Source organism: Cydia splendana, chromosome 3 (assembly GCF_910591565.1).
Source record: "Cydia splendana chromosome 3, ilCydSple1.2, whole genome shotgun sequence".
NCBI lineage: Eukaryota > Metazoa > Arthropoda > Insecta > Lepidoptera > Tortricidae > Cydia > Cydia splendana.
This window is the reverse complement of record NC_085962.1, coordinates 8,918,195-8,945,440: the sequence shown is the minus strand read 5'-3', so window position 1 is coordinate 8,945,440 and position 27,246 is coordinate 8,918,195. Positions and strand designations below refer to the sequence as shown.

Sequence of the window (27,246 nt, the reverse complement as noted above, 5' to 3'; positions counted from 1 at the left end):
GTATATAGACTTTAGGTATTCCGTGCATTAGGCATATCGAAATTAGGTAATTCGTTCAGGAAGTATATCAAGTTTAGGTATTTCATGCGATAGGTTTAAGAGTTTTAGGTATTTCGTCCATTAGGTAAATCAAGTTTAGGTACATCGTTCATTAGGTCTATCAGCTTTAGGTGTATCGTCCATTAGGTATGTCAGCTATAGGTGATTCGTACATTAGGTATAATAGCTTTAGGTGAAACGTGCAGTAGGTAAAACGTGCATTAGGTATATCGTGCATTAGGTGTTTCGTCCATTAGGTTATTTGAGCTTAGGTATTATAAACTTAGGTCAGTCAATGTTTAGGTAAAATGATCGATAGGTCATTTAAAAATAGGTGAATCAAGCATAGGTGATTCAACATTAGGTAAATCAGTTTTCGGTATTCTGATATGTAACCTTTTCGAACGGCTGTCGCACTATGACTTCGAGTTCAAAACACGAAATTACTTGTTTAGGCGGATTGCTCTGAAGTTGGTTATCACAGCGCCATCTGTTTAACAGTGCCGGAACTAGCGCGAACAACTGGTTAATGGACTGGACTCCAAAGCGGCATACGCCTTCAAATTCAAAAGTTATAACGTGTTGACGGACTTGCCCACAGTGACCTTACCTACATAGAAATAGGTATAATTTACTCTAACGTTACGTGTCTATTTATTTATTATTCATAATATTTACCTACCTGATGCTAACAAATAACTTTATTGTTTGGATTTTGTGACAATTTAAGTATTTATTGTACATACCTACTTACAGATTTTGAATATTTTTCACGATGCATGTCGGAAGAATAATAATATTAATAATATTTGAGAAAAACTGTATAAGTTCGTTATTTCATTGATTGCACCAATATAAAACTACACAAAACAAGTGAACTTCAAATGTTTGAAAATTATGCGGTAAGATGGCCGTAAGTATGACGTTAACAGTACCAGTAGCGCCCTCTACATACATTACTAGTTACTAAGCGAACCTTTAAAAATTACAGTTCAAAAATAGATGTCACTACTAACGAATGAAATAAATAAACTTACATTATTAATATTATTCATTAAATTGCTTTTACGTACAATATAAATATTTAACAATTTTTTTTAATAACTTTTTAATTAATTAATTTTAATTAGAGTCGTGGATGACACTTGTATATAGAACATGTCGTTTTTTAACGTAGCTTAAACTACTCGATGACGTAAGATCGCGCGACTATTTTCGTGCGTTTTGATTGGTCGAACAGAATCAGCAGATGTCAAGAATGTAAACATACGAGACATGATATTTTGGGGATTATAAAATCAAAATAACTATTTTGGATGGTGTAATAAACAATTACAATAATGGAACAAGACGAACCTTTTATGAATTCAGATGTCTTCAATGTGAACGATATTGCAGAGATAGAAGGTAGATAGTTAAAATTTGTTGGTGTTATTGTCTGAATCATCAACACTACTGACCAATTTGTTTATTTCAGATTTTCTGAGCAATTGCGATGAAGTTTTCATGAAAAAATTAGAAGAAGAGTTAGCATTGGGAGACAATGATACCGGTCTGTTAAGTATAGATACGAAAGTGAAGTCAGAAAATGCGCCACAACCTCAAGTATCGCCCTACTTTAACAATTACAGCGGCAATCCCTTAGTTTCTCAGAATGCGCATAAAGTTAAGTCACAACAGCTACCACAAGTGACTCCTCTGCAGGTGACGCCTCAAGGATCTCCACAGTTAAAGAGTAGTCCAGTGCGGGGAGTGTATGATCGAGATGAAGGGTACAAGTTGCGTCATACGGAAGGTTTGCCGTTACCGGACGTTACGCAGCAGACGCAGCCCAGGCCCGCTGCGCAACCGCCCATGATCGTCCAGCAAGTAGTCCAAACTCCAGTTTACCTGAACCTAGCTCCTGGAACCTTGCAACCCCTGCCTGACGGCAGAAGCTCTCTGTTACAACTTGATGGAGTCGCACAAGTTAAAGCACCCAAAAATATGCCACCTAATCAGCCTTTATTAATAAAGAATAACACGAAAGGCATGACACCTGTAATAATTAAGAGTACAGATGCTAATTTCTCTCCAGTTATTTTTCAGTCAAATATAATTAATCCAGAGACGCATACTTTGATGTACACCACTGCACCAGTACAAGGTTTGTCTTTAGCATAGACTAGGAATCCTCTAGACCGAGTTTAGAGCAATTATTTCATGCAACCGATGATGCCAAAAATGCGGGGGTGTGCCGGACGAGGTGAGCGAAGTCCCGTGCCGTGATTGGTCCGTTCAAAGACACGGACGTCACACAAAGACACTTTCGACTCGAACATAGAGTAAAATTACCGTATGCGTGGCAGAGGGGGTAGCGCGACTATGCTCAGTCTGGAGGATGTTTTGTCTGTGGTCTTTAGTGAATATATGTTAACCCTTTACCAGGCTGACAGTTCAAAAATGACAATTGAATGTCAATCTTACTCATCGAAAATAGAACACATGTTTGAAGTGCCGAATGTGGGAAATATATATCCCTCAGCCTGGTAAAAGGTTAAATAAAGAAGACAATAATCATGAATTTTTAACATCATATATCTGAACATCCCACTGCTGGGTGTACACCTCTGACCTATTCCCATTTTTAAAAGGGAGTAATGTGAAAGTAATATGCAGTCTATTGAATTTAAAAGTCCTTGAAATATTGTAATATTTCTAACATAGTCTTAATTTATGTCATGTTCTTTTTCATATTGGTGTACAATAAAAAATATTTGTATAGTATTGTTTTTTGTTTTGGTTATGTGCTCTTACTAATGAAAAGTAATTTATATTTTCAGGAACATCACAGAATGTTATAACAAAAACCACTCCAGATAACAGACCAATTCAGACATTTTTTACAACAAGCAACACTCCCACTCTCTTAACAACTGGTATTCCTGTAGTTTTGGAGGGGGACAAGATAGCTCTTAGCCAAGCGCCACACACCGGCCCTCCTGTAGTAAGAGAAGTGAAGAAGAATGCTCATAACGCTATTGAGAGGCGTTACCGAACCAGCATCAATGATAGAATTGTGGAACTAAAAAATATGCTTGTTGGCGAAGAGGCTAAGGTAAATTACATGTTCTTGTTTAACATCCTAAGAATTTATATTGCTGTCATAAATTGTAATAGGTACAGTTGCTTTTCTTAGACATATTTTGATGTCGATTGAGCACCCACTGGTTCCAACATGATTAATAACGTTATAATATTGCAATGTCTATACTCTGTATCTTTAGGTATTTAAATAAAAGTAAACAAAATCTACCCTCAAATGGCTCCTTAAGCCAGTTGAGGGTAGATGAAAACATTACATGATCAAATAATGTAGGTTAAAGTCAGGTTGTTCAGTGATAGATCCAGGTGGTTTTGTATTTGGTTGGTTATCCAATAAATGATATAACTACCCGAAAATGTAAAAATTGTTTGTTTACTTTTATCAAAAAGAATAGATAGTATAGAGGGGTCCTGTCATTGTAAATTTTGTAGTCACTGTAAATTTACTGCCATCTATCGACACACGACTAAAACTCAAAATGAAAACGTATAAAGTTATCAAAAAAATTATATATATGGATAAATGATTTTATTATTTTTATATAATTTTGATCCATGTTCATTCACTGATATCTATGTGTTAAAATTGTTAAATATGAAACGGTGTCCTCAGTCAGTCGAGGATAGGCTAAAGGTGTGTGCGGCATCTATTCGAGAATGACTTACTTAAATTCCGAGGCACGTTTTTTCCTTAGACTTTATTCGTCTTATACGAAGTTACATATGTCTTTGCTTTTATTTAAACTGACAAATGATTTTATTCTTTGGCATTTTGTTTTCCAAGTTTTTATGTGACATATTGTTCTTGTTTACATCATGTAGTACAGAGGGGCTGCATCACTCACTCAACGATTCTCAGTTCCCAGCAGTGCTCCTAGCGACACACTTTTAAGTTCCTATTCCACAGAGTGCCACAACATACTGATCAACAGTTTTAAATTTAGTATTACTTAACTGTTTCTGAGCAACTGAGATTTACTAAACTGAAATATAAATTAATTTACAGTTGAACAAATCGGCTATATTAAGAAAAACGATAGACTACATAAAGTACCTTCAGAATCAGAACAACAGGTTGAAACAGGAGAACATGGCACTGAAGCTGGCTTGCCACAGATCTGGAGTCAAAGACCCGATACCAGAAGGGAACTACACTCCTCCACACAGCGATATCTCCTCACCATATCATTCACCACATGGAATTGACAGTGATTCACCATCATCGCCGGAGTATAAGGTAATTCTTTTAAACCTTACTGGTAAGGTGCTTAGGCTATATAAGTATGCGATCTGAATATTGATTAACTTTAAAATTAAAGCCAAATCAAGTTGGCCAAAGGATGTTGTGAGTGGAGTGGCTCACATTTAGGCCATTTTTTAACTATACCTGTCGTGTCGACTTGGAAGAGAGTTATTATGACGGGTAAAGTTAAAGGCACCAGACCTCATGGCCCTCCTCATACTAGATGGTGTTCTCAAATAACTGTCCTAATGTAATAAAAACTGCATGAGGAGCTTGGCAAAGTATAAAAAGCCTATGGAGGAACCCGGTCTTCAACAGAAGAACTTCATATCATGAACCTCAGCATTGAGGGACCGACTGAAGAGGAGTCGCGTCACATGATGATCCCTTTGACAGACGGCCTACCGCGAACCACGTTCGACGTTTTGCCTCTATGTCGCACTTGTAAATTTGTACGTAAAGTGTGACAGGGAGATAACGTGGTTCGCGGTAGGCCCTCAGTTCCTTCAAATCTCCTCTAATATAAATATTGTAATTTATACAAATGATGTAGATAGAATTCATATGAATTATTAAAAACTTGTTAAGTATTTTCAGGTGGAAGAAAAGTACTCCAAAATTGTTATGGGCATGGGAGATCATTCTCGCTTGGCACTTTGTGCTTTCATGGTGGGAATTATAGCGTTCAATCCCTTCAGTTCCCTCTTTGGAGGCTTAATGTCTGAATCCTCAGCCACTGCTGACTTTTCGGCAAGAAGGATTGATCAAAGGAGAATATTGTCTGAAGATGATATCAGTAAGTAAAAAAAAACCTGCCCATAAAACATACTAGTGTTTTATTTTTATGGCTGCCAGTGCCAGTCATCATCATCAATTTACTCATAGACTTATTCTAGTTCAAACTTTGAATAGGCATTGTTCAATAACAGGATACAAACTTAAATACCTATCAAATCAAATGTTATTTATTTTCAGGTAACTAAAGCCGATAGATAAAACCTAGGCCCAAATCTTACAAACTAACAAATTCATTTATGTACTTAATTACTATGTTTTATGATATTGGTTGGCAATGTTGGCATACTTTTGGACACTGAGATGAAAAGTGTCGACGAATAATATACCAAACGTTTTAGGAGTCAATTCTTCGCAGCCCGCTCAAAGAATTTGATAAGTTTTGTACCTTATTACATTCCAGCTCATCCAACTTGGTTTAACTTTCTTTTACCTTAACATTTAACTTGTTTAAATTGTTTTAGGCTACAGTGGTGTATCTTGGAGTGCATGGATATTGAATATGATCCTTATTTACTTTATAAACATCGTGATTCTTGGAGGGTGTCTAATAAAACTACTCGTTTACGGCGACTCCGTACCGAAATCTCAATCAAAGGAGGCCGGCCTGTTCTACCAACACAAACGTCAAGCGGATATCTTTCTTATGAAGGTATGTATATTCAATGTTTGAAATGTCACCGTATGAATTCTTTTTTATTTACCTTAATTTTTTTTTTTTTGCGCATGTGTGATATAACTAGGGGGGTAAGAATATTGCAAACCCTCGTTTCCAATATTTCACTTACCTTTAAATTTTATGTTATTTCAGTATGTCGATTTAAAATGGCAGCGAGTGGTTGTGACTTTTAACCCGTTACTACTATATAATCTTTCAGAACGACGTGTCAAACGCTAGACTGGAGTTGCACCGCGCGCTGGCCTCGTGCGGGCGGAGCGTGCAGGCGGGGGGGCGGGGCCGCGCCAGCCACCCCGCGCTGGCGGCCGCCGTGCTGCGCCAGCTGCTGCAGCGCCTGCCCGGCGGCGGCCTGCTGGCGCGCCGCGCGGGCGACCTCTGGCAAGACAGGTGAACGACAGATTTTGATTTCGGACCCATTTTGTACCTTGTCACAGTGACTATATACGGAATTCTTCGAAATATTTGCTCAAAATAACACATTTTTAATTACTTTGTCAAATCTCGATCTCGAAAGTGTGTCCGCCGAGATCTCGAAACACCCTATCTTGATTCAAATTTTTCGTGCGAGATCTCGAATCGCCAATCTTGGTGCGAGATTGCATTCCCTAACAGTGACATAGTATTTTGCATAGTATGAGGTCTCTAGCGACTTTCATATTGATTGTCACTGTGACAAGGTACGAAATGGGTCATAAATTAAAATCTTCGACCGTACAACGTCGACTGTGCAAGCCGGTCGACGGGGCTATGTATTAGTTGCAAAAATGTTCCCTCGAGTGGCTTTCAAAAAGTATCACATCCCTGCCTATTATTATAATTACATACCTAGAATAAACGCGGTCCATGTTTCATATCATAGCTGGCATAAGCCAGACTACGAGTAATAGATATCATTCAGAGAGACTAAATTCGAAGAGAAACTGCAGCTGCACCTATTCTGAGGACGTTACTGCTGGAGCGTGGACGCGGCTGCTATAGCTGTCAATTTTCTTCATAAAATGAGTGACGTTCGTCGTCGCATTAGTGTCACTATTCACTAGTCACTCATTTCATCTAGGTAATTGACAGTGACAATCAAGACCGCAGCAGTGATGCCGCCACAGTTAGATACGCAGCTGCAGTTGCTATCCGAAAGTAACCTTAAATTACATCATTTAGTTGTAGTCCCTCCACGTTATTCCCCGTAATTCATGGGCACACGCGGGAGTCTGTTTCTGCGCGTACGTACATTGCAGAGATATGCGGGATCGACGTGACCCCATCAACAAAATCATCGAGTTATACGTGTTTTTGTGTTAGGAACAATACAAATTGTTTGACCTCGTGTCTGATTCCCTAAACATGTTTTCTCAGCCCAGCCAGAAGGGCCACGCAGCAATGGGCCGGCGAAGTATCCAGCGTGTCCCACCGGCTCGCGCAACTCGAAATGGTCTCCCAGCATGGCGGGCGCAGCGAGCGCGTTCTCCTAGCCCTACAGGCCGTGAACTTAGCCGAGGTGACGGGCAACCGGCGCCTGCTGGCCGACACCTACGTCACGGCCGCGCTCGTCTTCAAGGACCACATGCCGAGGATCGGCCAATGGCTGTGCGGGTGAGTTGAGAGAGACTTATGTCCTGCTCTGCAGGCCGTGAACCTGGACGAGGTGACGGGCAACCGGCGCCTGCTAGCTGACACCTAGGTACAGCTTCATCTTCTGCAGATGTCATACTCGAGACAGCTTTTTCTATTTTTACAAATCTCTTACTGCCAAAACGAAGTAAAATGTTGTTTTGTCAGATACTACCTCCGGCTGTGCGCGTGCTTGTGCACGGACTCGTGCGTGACGGTGCCGGTGCGGCTGCGCTGGGTGGGCACGGCGCGCGGGCAGCGCTTCCTGCGCTCGCGGCGCTGGAGCTACGAGCAGCAGAGCTGCCTGTTCAGCCGCACCGCGGCCCGCGCGGACCCCCTCGCGCCTGCTATGAGGGTTAGTAAAGATAAGGCCCACTGCACCATCCCACTAACCCGGGGTTAAGCGGTTAAACCGTTAACATAGTGTCAAATTGTATGGGTAGCCATGGCAACTCCAGGTTTACCTAACCGGTTAACCCCGGGTTAGTGGAATGGTGCAAGTGGGCTTTAATAATAGTGAAACCGACGAAAAAAAGTCGTATTACATAGAAATTACATAAGCACGTAAATTACCAGCCGTATGGCTTACTTCGTAAGTTAACAGAGATGTATGAGTGAGTATTTACCTAATTACGAGATATAATGAAGATGAATGTAACTGATTTAACAAAAGCTATTTTTTTTTTAATAATTATATGAAATATGAAAGGGTAAAAATTGTACTATAGCTATAGTCTGTATCTTTAGGTAAGTACTTATTTAAATAAAAAGCCAGTAAGCCTTAAGCCAGTTGAGGGTAGATGAAAACATTACATGATAAAATAATGTAGGTTAAAGTCAGGTCGTTCAGTGACTGATTCAGGCAGTTTTGTATTTGGTTGGTTAACCAATAAATGTTACAACTACCCGAATGTACAAATTGTTTTGTTTACTTTTATTTAAATACCTAAAGATACAGACTATAGAATACCGAGGGAACTTTGAGGTGGATATGTTCAAATTAAGGACCTCCATGCTGTTATTTTCCTTTCAAAGCAGTACAATACAGCAAGGGAACATCATTATATTTCGTATTAACAAGGATTTCACTTAACCGAGGTGCCACTGTATTATCAGGGAAACTAGGTACTTTAACGATACCGCGTCTATAAAGATTGAATCCCTCCATAAGTGAATGTTTAAATCGCTCCTGTTGCTGTTGTAGGCTTACCACCTCGAGCTGCTACAGAAGAGTCTCCATATGCTGTTGATCGCGGACGAGCGCAGCAACACGCGAGACGTACTGGAACTGGTCAAACTGATCACTGACGACGTCTCCACCGACGCGCCGCAGCATACAGGTAACTTACCACTTCGAGCTGCTACAGAAGAGTCTCCAGATGCTGTTGATCGCAGACGAGCGCAGCAACACGCGAGACGTCATGGAACTGGTCAAACTGTTCACGGACGAAGTCTCCATTGACGCGCCGCAGCATACAGGTAACTTACCACTTCGAGCTGCTACAGAAGAGTCTCCAGATGCTGTTGATCGCGGACGAGCGCAGCAACACGCGAGACGTACTGGAACTGGTCAAACTGATCACGGACGACGTCTCCACCGACGCGCCGCAGCATACAGGTAACTTACCACCTCGAGCTGCTACAGAAGAGCCTCCAGATGGTGTTGATCGCGGACGAGCGCAGCAACACTCGAGACGTTCTGGAACTAGTCAAACTGATCACTGACGACGTCTCCACCGACGCGCCGCAGCATACAGGTAACTTACCACCTCGAGCTGCTACAGAAGAGTCTCCATATGCTGTTGATCGCGGACGAGCGCAGCAACACTCGAGACGTCCTGGAACTGGTCAAACTGATCACGGACGACGTCTCCACCGACGCGCCGCAGCATACAGGTAAATTACCATTACCGAAGAATTGATTGTATAAGATGACTAAAGTCAAAGAAGAAATAGTATCCTCGACTTAGACATATGATGAAGATGGCGCGGTACGGCGCCATACCTACTGCATTGAAAGAGCTCGTGTTTCTGAGTAGAAATAACATCTACATTAAACAAAGCGTAGTGAACAACTTTGTATAAAGTGGTCCAGGGCTATTTTTATAGTTAACACGCTTTTCCGCTAACACATTTCTGGCGTGGTATCTTCAGAATCGTCTTAACGAGGCTTTACTATACATTATAAAGAAGAAATAGTATCCTCGACTTAGACATTTGATGAAGATGGCGCGGTACGGCGCCATACCTACTGCATTGAAAGAGCTCGTGTTTCTGAGTAGAAATAACATTTACATTAAACAAAGTGTAATAAACAACTTTGCATAAAATGGCCCAGGGATATTTTTATGGTTTAACACGCTGTTCCGCTTAAAACATACTTCTGGCGTGGTATCTTCAGAATCGTCTTAACGAGGCTTTACTATAGTCTAACCTGTTCACTTTAAAAAGCCGCAATCAATGTACAGGCTAGCCGTTTGACACAGGCATAATAGAGGTCAAAACAAAATTTTTGACTCGCAGTTCCTAAAAAAATTTCCCTTAGGAGGGGAGTGCTGAGTCATTGTTTTTTTTTGTATGAGAAAATATTTTTTTTTTTCAGAAACCTATCGTGTGTATCATATGAAAGGGCTTTTTGAGTCGATTCTAAAAATATAACACATCATTGCATTTCAGGCATTTTTTTTTTTAATTAAAACAAAAATTACTTTCAAAACATACCAAGTTTGGGCGGCTCCTCCAGATACGATATGGCTGATTTTTTTTTGTACTATATACCGCAAATGATACGTGATATCCTCATATCTAACCCCAATAAAGCAATTTTGAAAATTATTTCATTATGTTTTTTTTTTTTAATTTTTCAATTTTACTAAGTGATACAGTCCTACTTCAGTACCTATTTTACGAGACTTAATGGAACTGTACTGCAGATACGGTGCATATTAATCATAAAATGATACGTAATATCCATATATCCAACGGGGAATACCTCTTTACCCCTTTTACTGCGCCTTTTCATCAGCTGGTATAGTTTTGTATGAAAAACTAAACAAACTATACTAACTGATGAAAAGGCGCAGTAAAAGGGTTAAAAAAGTATTTCCCGTTGGATATATGGATATTACGTATCATTTTATGATTAATATTTACCGTATCTGCAGTACAGTTCCATAAGTCTCGTAAAAATAGGTACTGAAGTAGGACTTTATCACTTAGTAAAATTGAAAAATTAAAAAAAAAACTAAATGTAATTATTTTTGAAATTGGTTTCTTAGGGTTAGATATGAGGATATCACGTATCATTTGTGGTATATTGTACAAAAAAAATCAGCCATATCGTATCTGGAGGAGCCCAGACTAGGTATGTTTTAAAAATTATTTTTGTTTTAATTTTTTTTAAATGTCTGAAATGTAATGATGTGTTATATTTTTAGAATCGACTCAAAAAGCCCTTTCATATGATACACACGATAGGTTTCTGAAAAAAAAAAAATATTTTCTCATACAAAAATAACAATGACTCAGCACTCCCCTCCTAAGGGAAATTTTTTTAGGAACTGCGAGTCAAAAATTTTGTTTTGACCTCTAGTATACGTGTGCCAAATGGCTAGCCTGTAATTGGAGCCGAACGGCTGCCGCTACTATACATATTTCGTAGTAACAGAATTTTGAAAAAATTAATTTTTAAGAGCGCTATTACATTTCGGCGTTGAGCGAGTTTAGGTATTTTACGCGCTGCGGCAGGCCGTGCGAGCTTTGTATGCCGATCCCTTCTACCACACTCGCACTACAATGATGGATTAAACATTCTTGATCCTTCGCGAAGCATATTGAAATCAACCATAAGAACACTAACTGTACTTAACTTTTAAAGTCCTAAAACTGTTATTTGGAAAGTACGAAAATACTAAATGCAGTGCAAATGTACATAGGGGCTGTTCATAAATTACGTCATCTATTTTTGACGATTTTTGACCCCGCACCCCTCAAATCATCCAAAAATCATGCTTCGGATGACTCTGTTTCCTCCTACGTCATGGTACCATCATCCGATGTCCAGACCCCCCCTCCTCCCATTTGAAACGACGTAATTTATGAATAGCCCCATACTCGAACTTATGAAGGTATATTACTCGAAAGAAATTATAGGTACCTACTCGCTTATTTACATGTTTCGTCATTGCATTTGGTACCTATAGGTTGTAAAGTTTGTATCAACGAGGGTTTAAAAACGAACTGGTACTGAGGATCTGATGATAATGATGATGATTAAGGTGGTCACGGATACCAATCAACCATGTAGTAACATGATTATGCTCGTTTGATTCGTCTCAACAAGATCTTTGACACTGAAGATACACAGGGTCTGATGATGGAGCTGGAAGGTGGCCACGGGTACCAGTCTATCATGTAACTAAACAACTTCGTGTTTGGGCTCGTTTGATTCGTCTCAACAAGATCTTTGACACTAGGTGATACTCAGAGTCTGATGATGGAGCTGGAAGGTTGTCACCGGTACCAATCAACCATGCAACTAAACCACTTCATGTTTAGGCTCGTTTGATTAGTCTCAACAAGATCTTTGACACTAGGTGATACTCAGAGTCTGATGATGGAGCTGGAAGGTGGTCACCGGTACCAATCAACCATGCAACTAAACCACTTCGTGTTTAGGCTCGTTTGATTAGCCTCAACAAGATCTTTGACACTAGGTGATACTCAGAGTCTGATTATGGAGCTGGAAGGTGGTCACCGGTACCAATCAACCATGCAACTAAACCACTTCGTGTTTAGGCTCGTTTGATTAGTCTCAACAAGATCTTTGACACTAGGTGATAAACCAAACACGAAGCCCAAACACGAAGTGGTTCAGTTACGTGATAGACTGGTACCCGTCGCCACCTTCGAGCTCCATCATCAGACCCTGAGTAGTATCTTGTGTCAAAGATCTTATTGCGACAAATCAAACGAGCCCAAACACGAAGTGGTTCAGTTACATGGTAGACTGGTACACGTGGCCACAGTCCAGCTCCATCATCAGACCCTGAGTACTAACTTGTGTCAAAGATCTTGTTGCGACGAATCGAACGAAGCCACACACGAAGTGGTTTAGTTGCATGGTTGATTGGTACCGGTGACCACCTTCCGGCTCCATCATCAGACCCTCAGTACTACCTTGTGTCAAAGATCTTGTTGCGACAAATCAAACGAGCCCAAACACGAAGTGGTTCAGTTACATGGTAGACTGGTACCCGTGGCCACCTTCCAGCTCCATCATCAGATTCTGAGTACTATCTTGTGTCCAAGGTCTTGTTGAGACGAATCAAACGAGCCCAAACATGAAGTGGTTCAGTTACATGATAGACAGGTACCTGTCGCCACCTTCGCGCTCCATCATCATACACTGAGTACTACCTTGTGTCAAAGATCTTGTTGAATGAATAAAACGTGCCTAAACACGAAGTGGTTTAGTTGCATGGTTGATTGGTATCGGTGACCACCTTCCGGCTCCATCATCAGACCCTGAGTACTATCTTGTGTCAAAGATCTTGTTGAGACGAATCAAACGAGCCCAAACACGAAGTGGTTTAGTTGCATGGTTGATTGGTACCGGTGACCACCTTCCGGCTCCATCATCAGACCCTGAGTACTATCTTGTGTCAAAGATCTTGTTGAGACGAATAAAACGAGCCTAAACACGAAGTGGTTTAGTTGCATGGTTGATTGGTACTGGTGACCACCTTCCGGCTCCATCATCAGACCCTGAGTACTATCTTAAGTCAAAGATCTTGTTGAGCCGAATCAAACGAGCCCAAACACGAAGTGGTTTAATTGCATGGTTGATTGGTACCGGTGACCACCTTCCGGCTCCATCATCAGACCCTGAGTACTATCTTGTGTCAAAGATCTTGTTGAGATGAATAAAACGAGCCTAACCACGAAGTGGTTTAGTTGCATGGTTGATTGGTACCGGTGACCACCTTCCGGCTCCATCATCAGACCCTGAGTACTATCTTGTGTCAAAAGATCTTGTTGAGATGAATAAAACGAGCCTAACCACGAAGTGGTTTAGTTACATGGTTGATTGGTACCGGTGACCACCTTCCGGCTCCATCATCAGACCCTGAGTACTATCTTGAGTCAAATAAATACATATAGAATGTCAGGTCGTTTCAAATATTTTTAATCCTGTCCGGTAGTTTATTAAACTGTACCATTATAAATTATAATACTATAAAAACAGTGCTAGGATCAAAGTCTCTCGTTGCGGTTTACACGCACACAGTATAGCGTTTTACACGGCGCCCGCCGCACACAATGATAAAAAACCTCGTCGTCGCCGTTGAAAATGTGCGGAGCCGACCGACACACGTCCTACCTCTACAAGCTCTGCCGCGGCACTGAGCTGGCGCAGCGCGCGTCATCGGTAATATAGAGTAGTTTTCAAAAAATTGCCAAAAAATTATAGTAGAATTTCATAAACACTAATGTATACCAACAGTATAAGCAAACGTTGCAGATTGCTTGAGTATGAAAATGACTTCAATATTAAGTAGATTTTCGTAGGAATTGACACTTGTTTCGGAGAGAAAATAGAGTTCGTTTTATTTAGATTTTCTCTTTCTCAAAGGTATGTAGGAAAAATATCGTTTGATATGCCTAATGTACAGGGTATTAGTAATACAAAATAGCCAGGTTTAGCAGAGTAAACTTCTCAACATTTCCAAATAAGAGCTCGCCATTCAGTGCTTCACGGGGTTTTTCGGAAACGACCATCAGAAAAAAAATCATTACTAATTTAATAAGTCCTTTTTCTAATATTTACAACGATATTTCTAAAGATAAGAAGACGCTTTTACTGGAACAAGTACTCATTGTTTCTAATAATAAGCGCAAAGTCCTGAATTTCGTCGACTAGTATCATCAATTTTGCATTATTTCGACTTTTCTTGTAAGAGCGCTCTTAACAAGCAGTAACTACTGCGAACGTTGCTATTAAGCTTAATAAGCATAAGTGGAAAAATTACTGCCTTGACCAATATGACTTGGATTGGAACTCAGGTGGCCATTTAAGAAGTGTAACGCTCTTAGGGTAGATATCGCTAGGGTCCCCTAGACCCATATGGTGGAAAGATTCGCTGGCTATGGATGAGGTCTTGGCTCAGTTGGCAGAGCGCTGGAGTATCGATCCAGACGCCGTGAGTTCAAGTCTCAACCAAGGCAGTAATTTTTCCACTTTTAAATTTAGAATTTTGTCTGAATTGTAATTATCTTCCACTCCCAATACCTGTTCCACGTTTCAGGATGCTGGGACCCGGTAATGGAGTGGTGGGCGAACATAGTGGGCGTGGCCGCGACGTGGCTGCTGGCCGACACGGGCAAGGCGGCCGAGATCGGCGACCGGCTCAACTTGCTGCCCGAGTCGCTGGCTCGCTGCGAGGATCCATTACCTGGGTAAGCTTCATGCTGAGATGACGGCACCTCGTGGCATTGTCCCGTGTTTTAATGGAGTGGTGGGCGAACATAGTGTGCGTGGCTGCTGGCCGACACGGGCAAGGCGGCTGAGATCGGCGACCAGCTCAACTTGCTGCCAGAGTCGCTGGCTCGCTGCGAGGATCCATTGCCTGGGTAAGGGTGGTATTACACCTGTCCAATTTATTGGTGCAATGTAATTGCGTCTCGCTCTCCAAGCAAAATGTGAGACAAAATACACATTGGACAAATGGAATACCACCCTAAGCTTTATGCTGAGATGAGGGCATTACGTGGCATTGTCTCGTGTTTTAAGACGAAAGTGTGGACGATTTCGCGCAAACCCCTTTTCTATACAAACGTAGTCCCCAATGTCCTCTCTGAATATTAAATAAATGCTATAGGACATTATCACACAAATTGGCTAACTAGTTAAGGTACCTAAATGTCCGGCTCCTATTGGATTTAATTTTGATATATGTCAGAGATTAGTCTAAAATACGTAGTTTTTTTAGCTGCCCTGCAGTACTGAAAAGTGACTAACCCTCTAACTTTTGTGGAGTTTTGTTCAAGCAAATTGCTAGTTATTTACTAACAAAATGAACATTGACGAGTTTGAATTTCAAAGTTTTTACAGTTAATTAAATTCAGACGAATATTAAATCACTCACCAGTGACACCATGATACCCGATTGTCTACTTTCCTACAATAAACTGTTTCACAAGTGACTAAGATTTGCGTTCACAATTAGATACCAACCGATGTTTATTAAACACCGTTTAGTTTATAGTTGTATAACTATCGTGTGTGTAAACATTCGTCCATTGTCCTAGGGCTCTGCACATGGCATATAAAAGCCGCCGTGGCCTACTGAGCTTGGTGCATTGTCGCGATGCAGCGTCGTTGGAGAGAACCGCAGATACCATACTTAAGGTAATTCTATATTATATCGAATAATCCGTATTTACATAATTTTAAGAGTGTTATTAATAATTGTCGACAGCCAGTGCAAACGGCTCTAAGATCTTTAAGTTTATAAACTCCAATATCTGTTTTAAAAAGTACAGTCATCGCCGTCATTGGCTCCTATTTTATAGCAAACATCAGCTACCACTACTACCTGCTACCTTTATAATTGTATGAGGTGTAACTTACTAGCTTAGCAGTGGCAGTGCGTCCATAGAATGGGGTTGGCAACTGCCAAAGGTTTGCTTAGATGGCGCCAGCATAGGTTTCCCCTGCCTTTAGTTTTGTTCTCCTTCCAAGCCTAAAATTAAAAAAAAAAACAAGAATTGGTCCGAATTCTAGGGATTTACAGGGAAACCTATGCTGGCGCCATCTGTAAAATACTTCGTCCGGCCAACCCCATTCGATTACCCCCTCCCTCCCCTAATTTGAAGGAGTTGATATAATAATCAGGCCGTCTTAAAGAGATCAGTGAACATACTAAAAAACAATAAAGAAGAAAAGTCGATTAACCCTTTCAACATCACGCCTATCGTGTGCGGCGCGCCATTGTGAACCTTATCCGAATACCCGAAGGTTGATATTGAGCTGTAGCCGCGCGCGTCAGTTGATCTATAGCGGTCAAAGGGTTAAAATAGTCTGGACAAGTGACAACATTATAGTCTGTATCTTTAGGTATTTAAAAAAGAGTAAACAAAATCTACCCTCAAATGGCTTCTTAAGCCAGTTGAGAGTAGATGAAAACATTACATGATCAAATAATGTAGGTTCAAGTCAGGTCGTTCAGTGCATAGTCTAATAAAACATGGTCTTCTCTTACCAGAGTGACACAACTCACAAGCCTACGTCACAATAACATTGCCACTTTATATAGCGCTATTGCATATTATCATATAGCGCTGTCGCATGATGACGTAGGCTTGTGTCAGGCACGTGGTCGGAAGAGAGTACCAGGCGGAGTATATTATTATACCATGCTTCAGTGACTGATCCAGGTGGTTTTGTATTTGGTTGGTTAATCAATAAATGTTATAAATACCCGAAAATTTACAAATTATTTGTTTACTTTTATTTAAGTACCTAAAGATACAGAGTATAGTTACTGAATGTTGCAGGTGTGCGACATCGCCGGAGCCCGGCTAGCCGACTCGCTGGCCTACTACTGCTGCCGGAAACCCACTCAACTTATGCTGGTAAGATATATTATTCTAAATATAACCAATGTGGTGTGGAAACTGAATGCTAGGAGATGGCTGCATTTGGAAGTCATTCTACAGAATTTTGACCACATTTGCTTCTTGTCAACTTCATTTTCGATATACAGGTTGAAATTTTAATCCAGTCATACTCTGTGTAGTGAATTTTTAGGTCATACTAAACAACTTTTATTATGGGACCAATGCCGAAATCGCGATAAAAAATTTGGCTGTCCCATAGAAATCAGCGGCAACACATTAAACATTAAACTTTAACGGGTAGCTGCAATTTCTTTGTCTACCCCGAACATTTTTATAAACTAATTTCGGGTAGTTTAGTGGTGTTTTATTAATATCTCCGTTGACATTTGTTGGGACGTCAGTCTTTCCGTGACCACAGCTGGTGCAACTCACCTGAAACGTCGGAATTAAAGGTAAAAAAAAATCAATGAAATTATATCGCGATTGACCCGTTTGTGTAATTAAATATAGGCATCACATTCACATCACATATCAGCCGGAATATATGAAACAGCCAAATATTTTTTCGTGATTTCGGCATTGGTCCCATAATAGAGGTTGTTCAGTATGACCTATAAAGTCACTACGCGGAGTATGGCCGGTGATTAAAAGTTCACCCTTAATCTTCCTAAGGCTTAGAGCATTTAGTAACTGGAGTGGGCATTAACAGCTTACCCCTCTGCCGAAAAATTTGCACAATTGTGTAAACTTTTGTATGGACTGACATGGCTATTTGTACGTTACGTACAAATCATGTAGAAATAGCAATACATTTGACGTCCCCTCCCCCGCAAAAATCAGCAGACTGTTTCGTAAAGAAAATGACAGCGATGACATCTCTAGTTATTAAATGCTCTAAGTCCTAAGGCCTAAGGTTCTACCTATAGTACATATTCAGTTCCATGAAATTTAAATAATATACGATTGGAACAGTTTCATTTGTTTTGTTTCGTTTCGCTTTCAAACAAAGCAAAATCAACTCTATTTCCTCAACTATAGGTTTAAAATTGCAGTGGCAAATTTTGGATTTTTCATTTGTATGGCTGTTAGGAGGCTATAAGAAAGTCACGTAATCATTTCCATTTATTTATATAGTTTGTGTTTCTTGCGACGTTTAAGCGATCATCAATTTTTTAGGTATTGCTTTTAATATTTTTACATTATAAGTTATAAGTTGTTATTTAACAATGTCATCATAAACCATAGCGGATCATCGCTGACTACCACGGGAGTGCATTGTAGTTGCATTGCACTTGTACCGTCATTTGTGCAATATCACTACAAGGCAACTCTCGCGGTAGACACACTCATCGTTGAAGATTTTGGTGGATTTCGTTTCATTTATTTTTATGTGTTTTTATGTGTTAAAGGTATGTGTTACAGATGTTAATTTGTTTAAATTGTGACTGTTATTTATTATGTTTTGCTACTATTTGTGGACTAATATTATAAACATACGCTACCGTAGTTGGTGTATTAATTTTATTAACACTTAAAAAATATACAAGTCATAACTAATATAGTTACAAGTATTATCTGCGAAAAATGGACAATGAGCGCTAACATTGTTTGTTGGGTACATAGGTACCCAACAAACAATTTAGTCGTATAACAAGTAGCTATACGACTCGAAGTACTATAAAGGTAGCATAACAGTCGTCATTTGGCTAATGGTGCATTATGCAACTAAATAGTCGGATAAACTTATTGTCGGGTAGCAAGGTCGTATAAACATTTATTCTACCACTTTATACAACTAATAGTCGGTAAACTTATTGTCGGGTAGCAAGGTCGTATAAACATTTATTCTACCACTTTATACAACTAATAGTCGGATAAACTTATTGTCGGGTAGCAAGGTCGTATAAACATTTATTCTACCACTTTATACAACTAATAGTCGGATAAACTTATTGTCGGGTAGCAAGGTCGTATAAACATTTATTCTACCACTTTATACAACTAATAGTCGGTAAACTTATTGTCGTATAGCAAGGTCGAATAAACGTTTATTCTATCATTTTATACGTCAGTCGTATAGTAGGTATCACGACTCCTATAAAACTTTCTTACACGACAGTTGGTCGCATAGAGGTCCTCATTATTATGGTCGTAATAATGTCGTAGTCACGACAATTTTGTGGTATGAATGTCCGTTCCGTAGAGGAACAGATTATTAATAATTTTCTATGCATATTTAAATAGGTATTTTTCTTACATACAAAGCAACACAATTAGGAAAGAATATATTTTCGTGTAGTAGCTAGCTAATATTTTGAACTGGCAACTGCATTTATCTCAAAGCCCTTCCTTCCGGCGCGACCTACTACCGCGCCACCTAGCGAAGATAAAAAAAACCTTCGCCTGCCGTTAAACTGAATGGCCGCGAGTGTTCCGCGCTCCGATTAAAATAATTCATATCTCGAGTCCCGTCGCTGCGATTTAAGTGAAAATCAACCAGAGACTGATTAGTGACCCAGTGCCCCCTTATGGATATATGCAGCTGTCGATAAAGCAGAGGATTTCCAAATCACCATACATAGACCACCACGCGGTCCGTCAAGGCGCTTCTGGATTTATGTAAGTTGCTCTCAATTATCTCAGGTACAATGTCCATTATGCGACTTTTAAACTACTAATAGTTGCTTACACGTCGTAAAAGTGTTCCTTATAGGACAGTCGACTAACTGTTACTATGGCGACCGCTATCCGTATTTAAGTAGCAAAAGTGCTATTATACTTCTTCTCTTCTTCTTCAGCGTGTGTTCGCCCACCGTTGGGCATACGCCTCTCCAATCTCTCTCCATTTTGAGCAGTTGTTAGTCTCTCTTATCCAGACTGGTCCCGCAGTCTCCTTTATGTCATCGGACCAACGGGCGGGTGGTCTGCCTACACTTCTATTATACTACCGCTATTTAACCAACAGTCGAATAGATGTGGTAAAATAAACTTTTATACAACTTTTGAAAAGCTATGGCGACCATTCCAATTCAAACGTATAGATTATAGAACCTCAAGTTGTATAACTGTCGCATAAGGCATCTGCTTAATAATTTGTTAATCAAAATAATTAAATAAGTAAGAATTTTAAAAGCGCATCAACAATTAGTTATAAACTGATATAGCAATCATCAGTAAATTTTACTGCGCAGTAGTTTACAGATATTATATACACTTTTGTCTCCTATTTCATAAACCACCAACTTAAAAAAAATGGCTACTTATACCTTCTTTCAAAGGTACAAATTCATACAGTGGTATGAATTTGTGTACAGCAAGTGTGCTGTTAATATTGGTGTCATTTTTGACACAAGCCGACGCGGAACTTGAGTCGAGAAATAAGCTATTGAACTTAAAGTCGTATAAATATCGTATTTATTACCACTACTCTTCCTTAAGTCGAATAAGCGTCGTAGTAGTTACTATTTATACGACGAAGTGTTGAATTGACGACGCATATACGACGACTATGCAACTAAATAGGTATTATAGATGAATTTTATGTTTTCTTTTATATAATGTAATCTATTGTACCGATTGTTTGTGCTTACGAATAAATCAATTCTATTCTATTCTATTATCACGACCATTACTCAACTTTATTACGACTTTAAGTTGAATAAGCTGCGCCCAAATCACGTCGTATAAACGTATATACGACGTTTATACGCCCATAAAATTTGGTCGTATAAACCAAAATTTTGCCTCAAATTGTTAGTTGGGTACTTATATCAATGATGTTCGTCCACTTTTCCCTCATAAACTCTCTTTCTCGGCCTCCTTTCATCCGTCCACATTTACTCTAATTTGTATCATTACTCTTCACTTTTCTGTTCTCACAACTCTGAGGGCCTACCGCGCACCACGATCGGCGTGTTGCCTCTCTATCGCACTTTTAAATTCGTACGTAAGTGTGACAGGGAGGCAAGACGTCGAACGTGGTTCGCGGTAGACCTATATCTAACTTGCGTGGGGGCGGTGCGCAGCGTAGCGAGCGCGTTCGGTTTCATATTTTGACGAAAGCGTAAGGGCTGATTTAGACGGCGCGCTAACTCGCATGCGATTTTAGTTACATTGCGGACTGTTAGTTACGTCCAATTCAATCGACCGATCAAAACCCGCAATGTAATGAAACTCGCATGCGAGTTCTCGCATCGTCTAAATGAGCCCTAATCATATTGCTTTGGATTTGCGTGCCGCGCCGCTTCGCCTTCGCTCGCGTAGATGTTGTATTTTAACTTAATATTAACTTGATCGAATATTCCAGTTGATGCAAGTGTTGTGCTGCGACTGGGTGCTGGAGGTGCGCGCCGGCGTGTGGGAGGCGACGGTGGCGGACGGCGAGCCGGCGCCGGCCGCGCAGCTGCGCTCCTTCCAGCGCGACCTGCACTCGCTGCGCCGCCTCGAGCGCGACTTGCCCGTGAGTGCAGTCTCTCTGATATACCTCGGCCAGACTAGATGTTGCCCGCTCCGCCACACACTGCCCTACTCGCGCGATTAATCGCGACGCTCCTTTGACTCACGCCAAAAAACCGACAAAATAGGTAGCGGTGGGCATGACGAGTAGCGGCCACATAACGTTTCTGCCTACTTCACATGCCACTCGTCGAGTATGTAGCCGTGGTATAGGAGGCGATGATCACAGAAAAAATTAGTTCGAAATTAGACATGTTTCGCAAGCGTTTTGTTCGTGTTATAACTTTTTTGTAGATATTTTCAATTAGTGACTCGCTAGGCGGGTTTTTTGTTCGTAGGCGCTTTTTGCTTCAAAGTGAAAAAAGTGAAGAAAAAAAAACTGTCAGCTGCAAGCGTAGCGCTGGAAGTAAATAATTTCAATCACTGAACCTCTTTTCAAAAACAGAAAATCTGCGGCGGTAGCATGTTAGGATTTTTATCACCTGTCACTGTTTTTGTCAATTTCGCACTTACATACTTGTTAGAACGTGACAGACATGGTGACCGGCGATAAAAATGCGATCGTGCTACAACCGCAATCTATGCGCCCAAAGTTAAAACTGCCGTTTTTGTTTTGAGTTCATAGATCGACGAATCCAGCAACATAAAAACTAGTTTGATGTATTCAAAAGGTACTTAAATACAACAGAATACAGTACGTAGCGGCCTCCTTTTTTAAATATCTTTCGTTAAATTTAAATAATCACGATTATTTATCAGTGGCGCTAGTGTGCACGTTGATGGGCTCTTAATTGAGTGGTTTGTTGACAGTGGGTGTCGGGGCGCGTGTTCCTGCAGGCGGCCGTGTGCCGCATGATGGCGGGCGCGGCGCCGCGCCGCACGCAGCAGCTGCTGGACGGCAGCCTGCGCCCGCGCCTGCACCGCTCTTCCCTCATCTGCGGGAAAGGTACTCACTCTAGCTGTCACACTAACGCGAAGAATCCATTCCATGGCCTTCGAGTCACTCTTGCAGTTGGCGCGTAGACCAACGATCCTTTTTATTTCTTTTCTCAAAAATGGACGGCAAAGTCGACTTTGCCGTTTAAAAAATAGGTTGCGAAGCGCGTAGTTTATGGTCAGTCAAAAATTAAAAAGTTAAAAACATTGCAGTCTCGATTTTGGGACTGCAATGTTGCATACAAATTCCATTATTTGTCGAGTTCCAAACTTTTTAAAGGTTGAAATGCCCATATCAAATGAAGGCACAGGCGCATTAAACAGCCAAACAGATGATTAGTACCGCGACTATTTAGCTGTCTCAAATAGGTTGGCGTATTTTCGGCAGAAAAATACACTTTTATTTTTTTATTAAAAAAATAAAAAGGCGGCAAAGCTAATTTTTTCAATTGTTTTTACTTTTTTCTGTGAAAATATATACGTAAGAAAGTTGCTTTTGTAAAATATTTCTATGATATTTATATTTCTTGCACCATTTTTGAGAAAAGCACTATATATGACTCGGCTGGAAGGCTACTTGCTGGCTTCGGATTCAATTAAACGGACTCCCAAGGTCGTCCGTTTAAAACGAATCCTCAGCCTGCAAGTAGCTACTTCCGAGCCTCGACAATAATGTACTATTTTCTACTAGTCGACCGTAATTCTTGAATTAAGATTTCTTATACCAAACTGCAATTGGGTATTTTTAATGTATGAGCTCCTAACTCAACTATAATATTCATATCGATACAGTTTAGTCAACTATAATGAAATTGACCAATCACAGCTCGCCGCGATCAAGAGGACGAAACAAAACCATAGCTCAAATTAATTATTTTAGGTTGTATAGTAGAAACAATTGGTTCATAAGTCAGAAACGCGCATGTGACACCCTTAATATAGCAACATCCATAGACTACGAAAACCACTTAGTGTTGCTTGTTAGTCTCCATAGGCTACGGTGGCCAAAATCGAGAAAACAACTGTCTAAAAATTTAATTTAGCGCGGAGCAAGTACAAGGGCCTCATGAGTTACGAGAAAGTTTCGTTGACCAGCCCGCCGTAGGGCGCGGGGCGCGGCGGCCGCGGCGCGTACCAGTATGAAGGTATCGCGGCTGTTCGCGAATCTTAGCTGTATACTTTTGGTTTGGTTTGTTTGTATGATTCTACTAGTTTAAAATATTATTTTTGTTGACTAGTAGAAAATTTATTGTATACAATAGTGATATAATCAAGCTTTTCAATCTCGTACCTTACTTAGGCAACTCAGCATGCTTCGTTGCCTAAACACGGTACTCGACTGAAAAACTCTCTATTATATCACGATTGTATAAAATACTATTTACGAGAATAACAATATTAATGCGTAGTTCTTTCAATTCACCGACGATGACTCCATAGTAAGGCGGTTATGTTGACATTGTTGTCAAAAATATTAGTCTAATTTTGAAATATCAACACAAATGTTTAATGAATAGATACCTACCTGAGCGTTTCTTTTATTCTTGCCATTTTTATATACTAGGACCTTTGTTGCCACTTTTGTGTTATTTTTAGTCAGGATCGCGAGCCCTTTTCATCCTAATAGGAAAAAAATAGTATCCTAAAATTTCCATACATTTTTCAAACTTTTCTCTTTGTTACCGCCATACAAAGTATATGGGGAAATGGTAACACAATAGGAAAAAAACTGGGACATTTTTTTATCCCATTAGGATCGAAAGAGCTCGTGATTCTGAGTTTGAATATCACAAAAGTGGCAAAAAAGGTCACGATATATAAAAATGGCAAAAAATTAAAGAATCGCTCACCTAAGATTTATATATAAATGAAAAATTGCAAATTAAAAAAATAAAGAATGATACTAAAGCGATTGTGACTGTGGTATTCCATCTGTCCAATACAGTGAACGGTCTAATTAATATCTTTGCCCAATGTGTATTGAGTCTCACATTTTGCTTAATGAGAGAGTGTTACAAAGAGTTGCCATTTCTAACTACCATTGAGGGCATCGAGTACGATTTTGGCGTACAACGACGTGTTTCCGTTTCCAGAGCGTGCGCTGGAGAGCGGCGGCGGGTCGGGGTCGCGCGCGGTGGCGCTGTACATGGCGTGCCGCCACCTGCCGCCCGCCGTGCTGGCCGCGCCCGGCGAGCGCGCCGGCATGCTCGCGCAGGTAACTGTTGCCAAACTCGGGTTATTCCCACTAGTTACCACCAAGTTCTTACCACTGGTAACTACTGGGAAAAAAATCCCAGTAGTTACCACCAAACCGAGTTGGTGGTAACTCTAACAAAATGTTGGTGGTAACTACTGGGAAAAATCCCACGTTTTACCTTTTACCAACTCGGTTTGGCGGTAACAGGTGGGAAAAAAATTCCAGTAGTTACCACTGGTAAGAACTTGGTGGTAACTAGTGGGAATAACCCCCAAACTCAGATCAGGCGGCCTAGCCGAAATGACAATTGCGCTTCGCTATCGAATCGTCTCTCTATCACTCTTCCATATTAGAGTAACAGTGACAGTTGCGTTTCGTTCGCTACGGAGCGATAGCGATTGGCATGTTATCTACGGGGCCTGTTAGCGTGAGTTGCGTTCTTGCGCAAGACTCCATATATCTAGCGCGACTTCAAGTATGGACTCGCGCGCGAGAACGCAGCTCATGCTAGCTGGTCATGCTACAAAGCCGATAAACTACGTAATCGATTACACCCGTAGCGCGAAGTTCGCTCTGGCCATGAATGCGTTAATAAATTGACTTAAATGTACTTTATCGCGTGCATTTATGTATTGTTTATCACGACGTTTCAAACGTAACATTACGACAGACATATAGACTAACAAGAAATTGTAGAAATTAAAAAGTGGCAACATGACGTCATACGGTTTTTTAGAAAACATTTTTTGATAAAGTAAATATTTTAGGAAATAATCGCCTCGAAAGAAACAAAATGTACGTGAGGATTTTTTTTTCGTGTCAACCCTATGGTGTGGGATGTTGTTGGAAAGGTCTTTCAAAATGATTAGGGGTTTTAGAAGAACATTGTTTGATAAAGTGAATATTTTCGGAAATAATCGCTTTGAAAGAAACAAAATGTGTGTGACAATTTTTTTATCGTTTCAACCTTATAGTGTGGGGTGTCGTTGGATAGGCCTTTCAAAATAAATAGGGGTCTTTACACAACATTTCTTGATAAAGTGAATCATTTCGGAAATAATCGTTTAGAACGAAATAAAAAAGGTTTTTCCTTCTAACTTTTAAACCATCTGTCCAAAAAATATGGAAAAAAATCATAAACATAGTGCTTAAAAAACTCAATCAAATAAAATTAAAACAAACTTGATCAGTTAAGCCGTTTATGAGTTATCGCTAAAAGTCTTCCCTTCTTATTTTAATTAAAAGCCTGGCAACCCTTATTTGTGACCGGATTTTCTCAGGCAACCCTATGCCATTGTATTTGCAATAAAATTACCATCATTTTGATGTATAATTCAAGCGTCGTCCCGTTTTCTTAGATTGATTCGAAAGGAACGACACTACGATGTTGCCACTTTTTAATTTCTACAATTTCTTGTCTGTCAATACTAATATACGCACGTAAATACGTACTACGCATAATAAAGTCCCGTTGCTCCCACTCTTTAGTCTAAATAATGAATTATAAAATAATTGATGCAGGCCGCCGCTACGCTCCAGAAGATCGGCCACCGCTCCCGCCTGCCGCACTGCTACCATCTCATGAAGTCCATCAGTACTCTGCCCTCAGCGCCTTGAATAATCGAATTCGTGTATAATCTGGCACAGCGACCTAGTCAGTAGAAAAAGGCGGCAAAATAAAAAAACAATGGGTTGCACTCCGGGAGTGCCGGCAGAAGTGAAAACTCAATGACATTGTAGAGTCGGACCAAAAAATTTAAATTAAATTTGATAGCCCACGCAGTGCAAGTCTCATTAACACGTCATAATTTCATAGAAGTTTGACGTTTAAAATAACACTTGCACTGCGTGGGCTATCAAATCCGCTGCAGACTATTCTTGGTCTGACTCTTAACAGTTTTTCAATCAGGTCACGTGTCCGTCTTACGAAGCGTCTTACGTCAAAATAGTAATAACAGCGCCATCTAGTGCAAAATGTCTGCAGCACTATGTATAATAGGCCTGATGACAAATTTTGAAAACCCTTTTAATATCGTCGGTACACTTGTATTAGTTCCGAAAAACACTATATTTCAGTTATACTCATAAGATTTAACATAGATAATTGCATTTTATTATAGCTAGTTTAAACTTCGCGCGAAAACGCCTCGCATGCCATTTGTGACGTCATCATTTAGTTGGTGGTAGGGTGGTAGATATTGTTTACATACTTACAGTTACGAATTTCCCTTGAATCCGAATGATATTGTTAATTCAGCACCATATATTACGATTAGGGATAATAAATACATTACAAAAATTTATCACAATAACTCATTTTACACAAAAACTATCACACGGTTGCAGTTTAAGATGAATTATTTAGATACATGTAAATTTTGAGTGAAAATCACCGAACGCCGGTTTTACTTTTTAATTTTTAATTTTTTCTAGTTACGACTGCCAACATGGCAATGATAGTTCCATTCAGCCAAATAATTAAAAAAGTTTGTTGTTGAAATATCGTATTATTTAGCATTTTATTTAAATAATAACAAATAGATATCTACTTTATATCGTGTAATAATATTTTTTGGACGTAATAAATGT

The 27,246-nt window shown here is 40.0% G+C and overlaps 1 protein-coding gene and 1 long non-coding RNA gene across 2 annotated transcripts in view; one reads left to right on the top strand and one right to left on the bottom strand.

Moving 5' to 3' along the window:
- LOC134806523 (uncharacterized) overlaps nt 1-27,246 on the bottom strand; it is a 496,946-nt gene that overhangs the window by 92,720 nt on the left and 376,980 nt on the right. The gene's annotated exons all lie outside the window — the stretch shown is intronic.
- LOC134806520 (sterol regulatory element-binding protein 1) lies at nt 1,286-26,389 on the top strand. The gene is made up of 17 exons (XM_063779819.1): nt 1,286-1,446; nt 1,517-2,185; nt 2,862-3,136; nt 4,130-4,360; nt 4,964-5,162; nt 5,626-5,813; nt 6,040-6,227; nt 7,194-7,430; nt 7,617-7,803; nt 8,653-8,788; nt 14,756-14,906; nt 15,759-15,858; nt 17,007-17,084; nt 21,376-21,528; nt 22,335-22,470; nt 24,554-24,675; nt 26,179-26,389. Exons 1-17 carry the CDS (start codon nt 1,380-1,382, stop codon nt 26,272-26,274), a joined length of 3,213 nt encoding a protein of 1,070 aa, XP_063635889.1. The 5' UTR covers nt 1,286-1,379; the 3' UTR covers nt 26,275-26,389.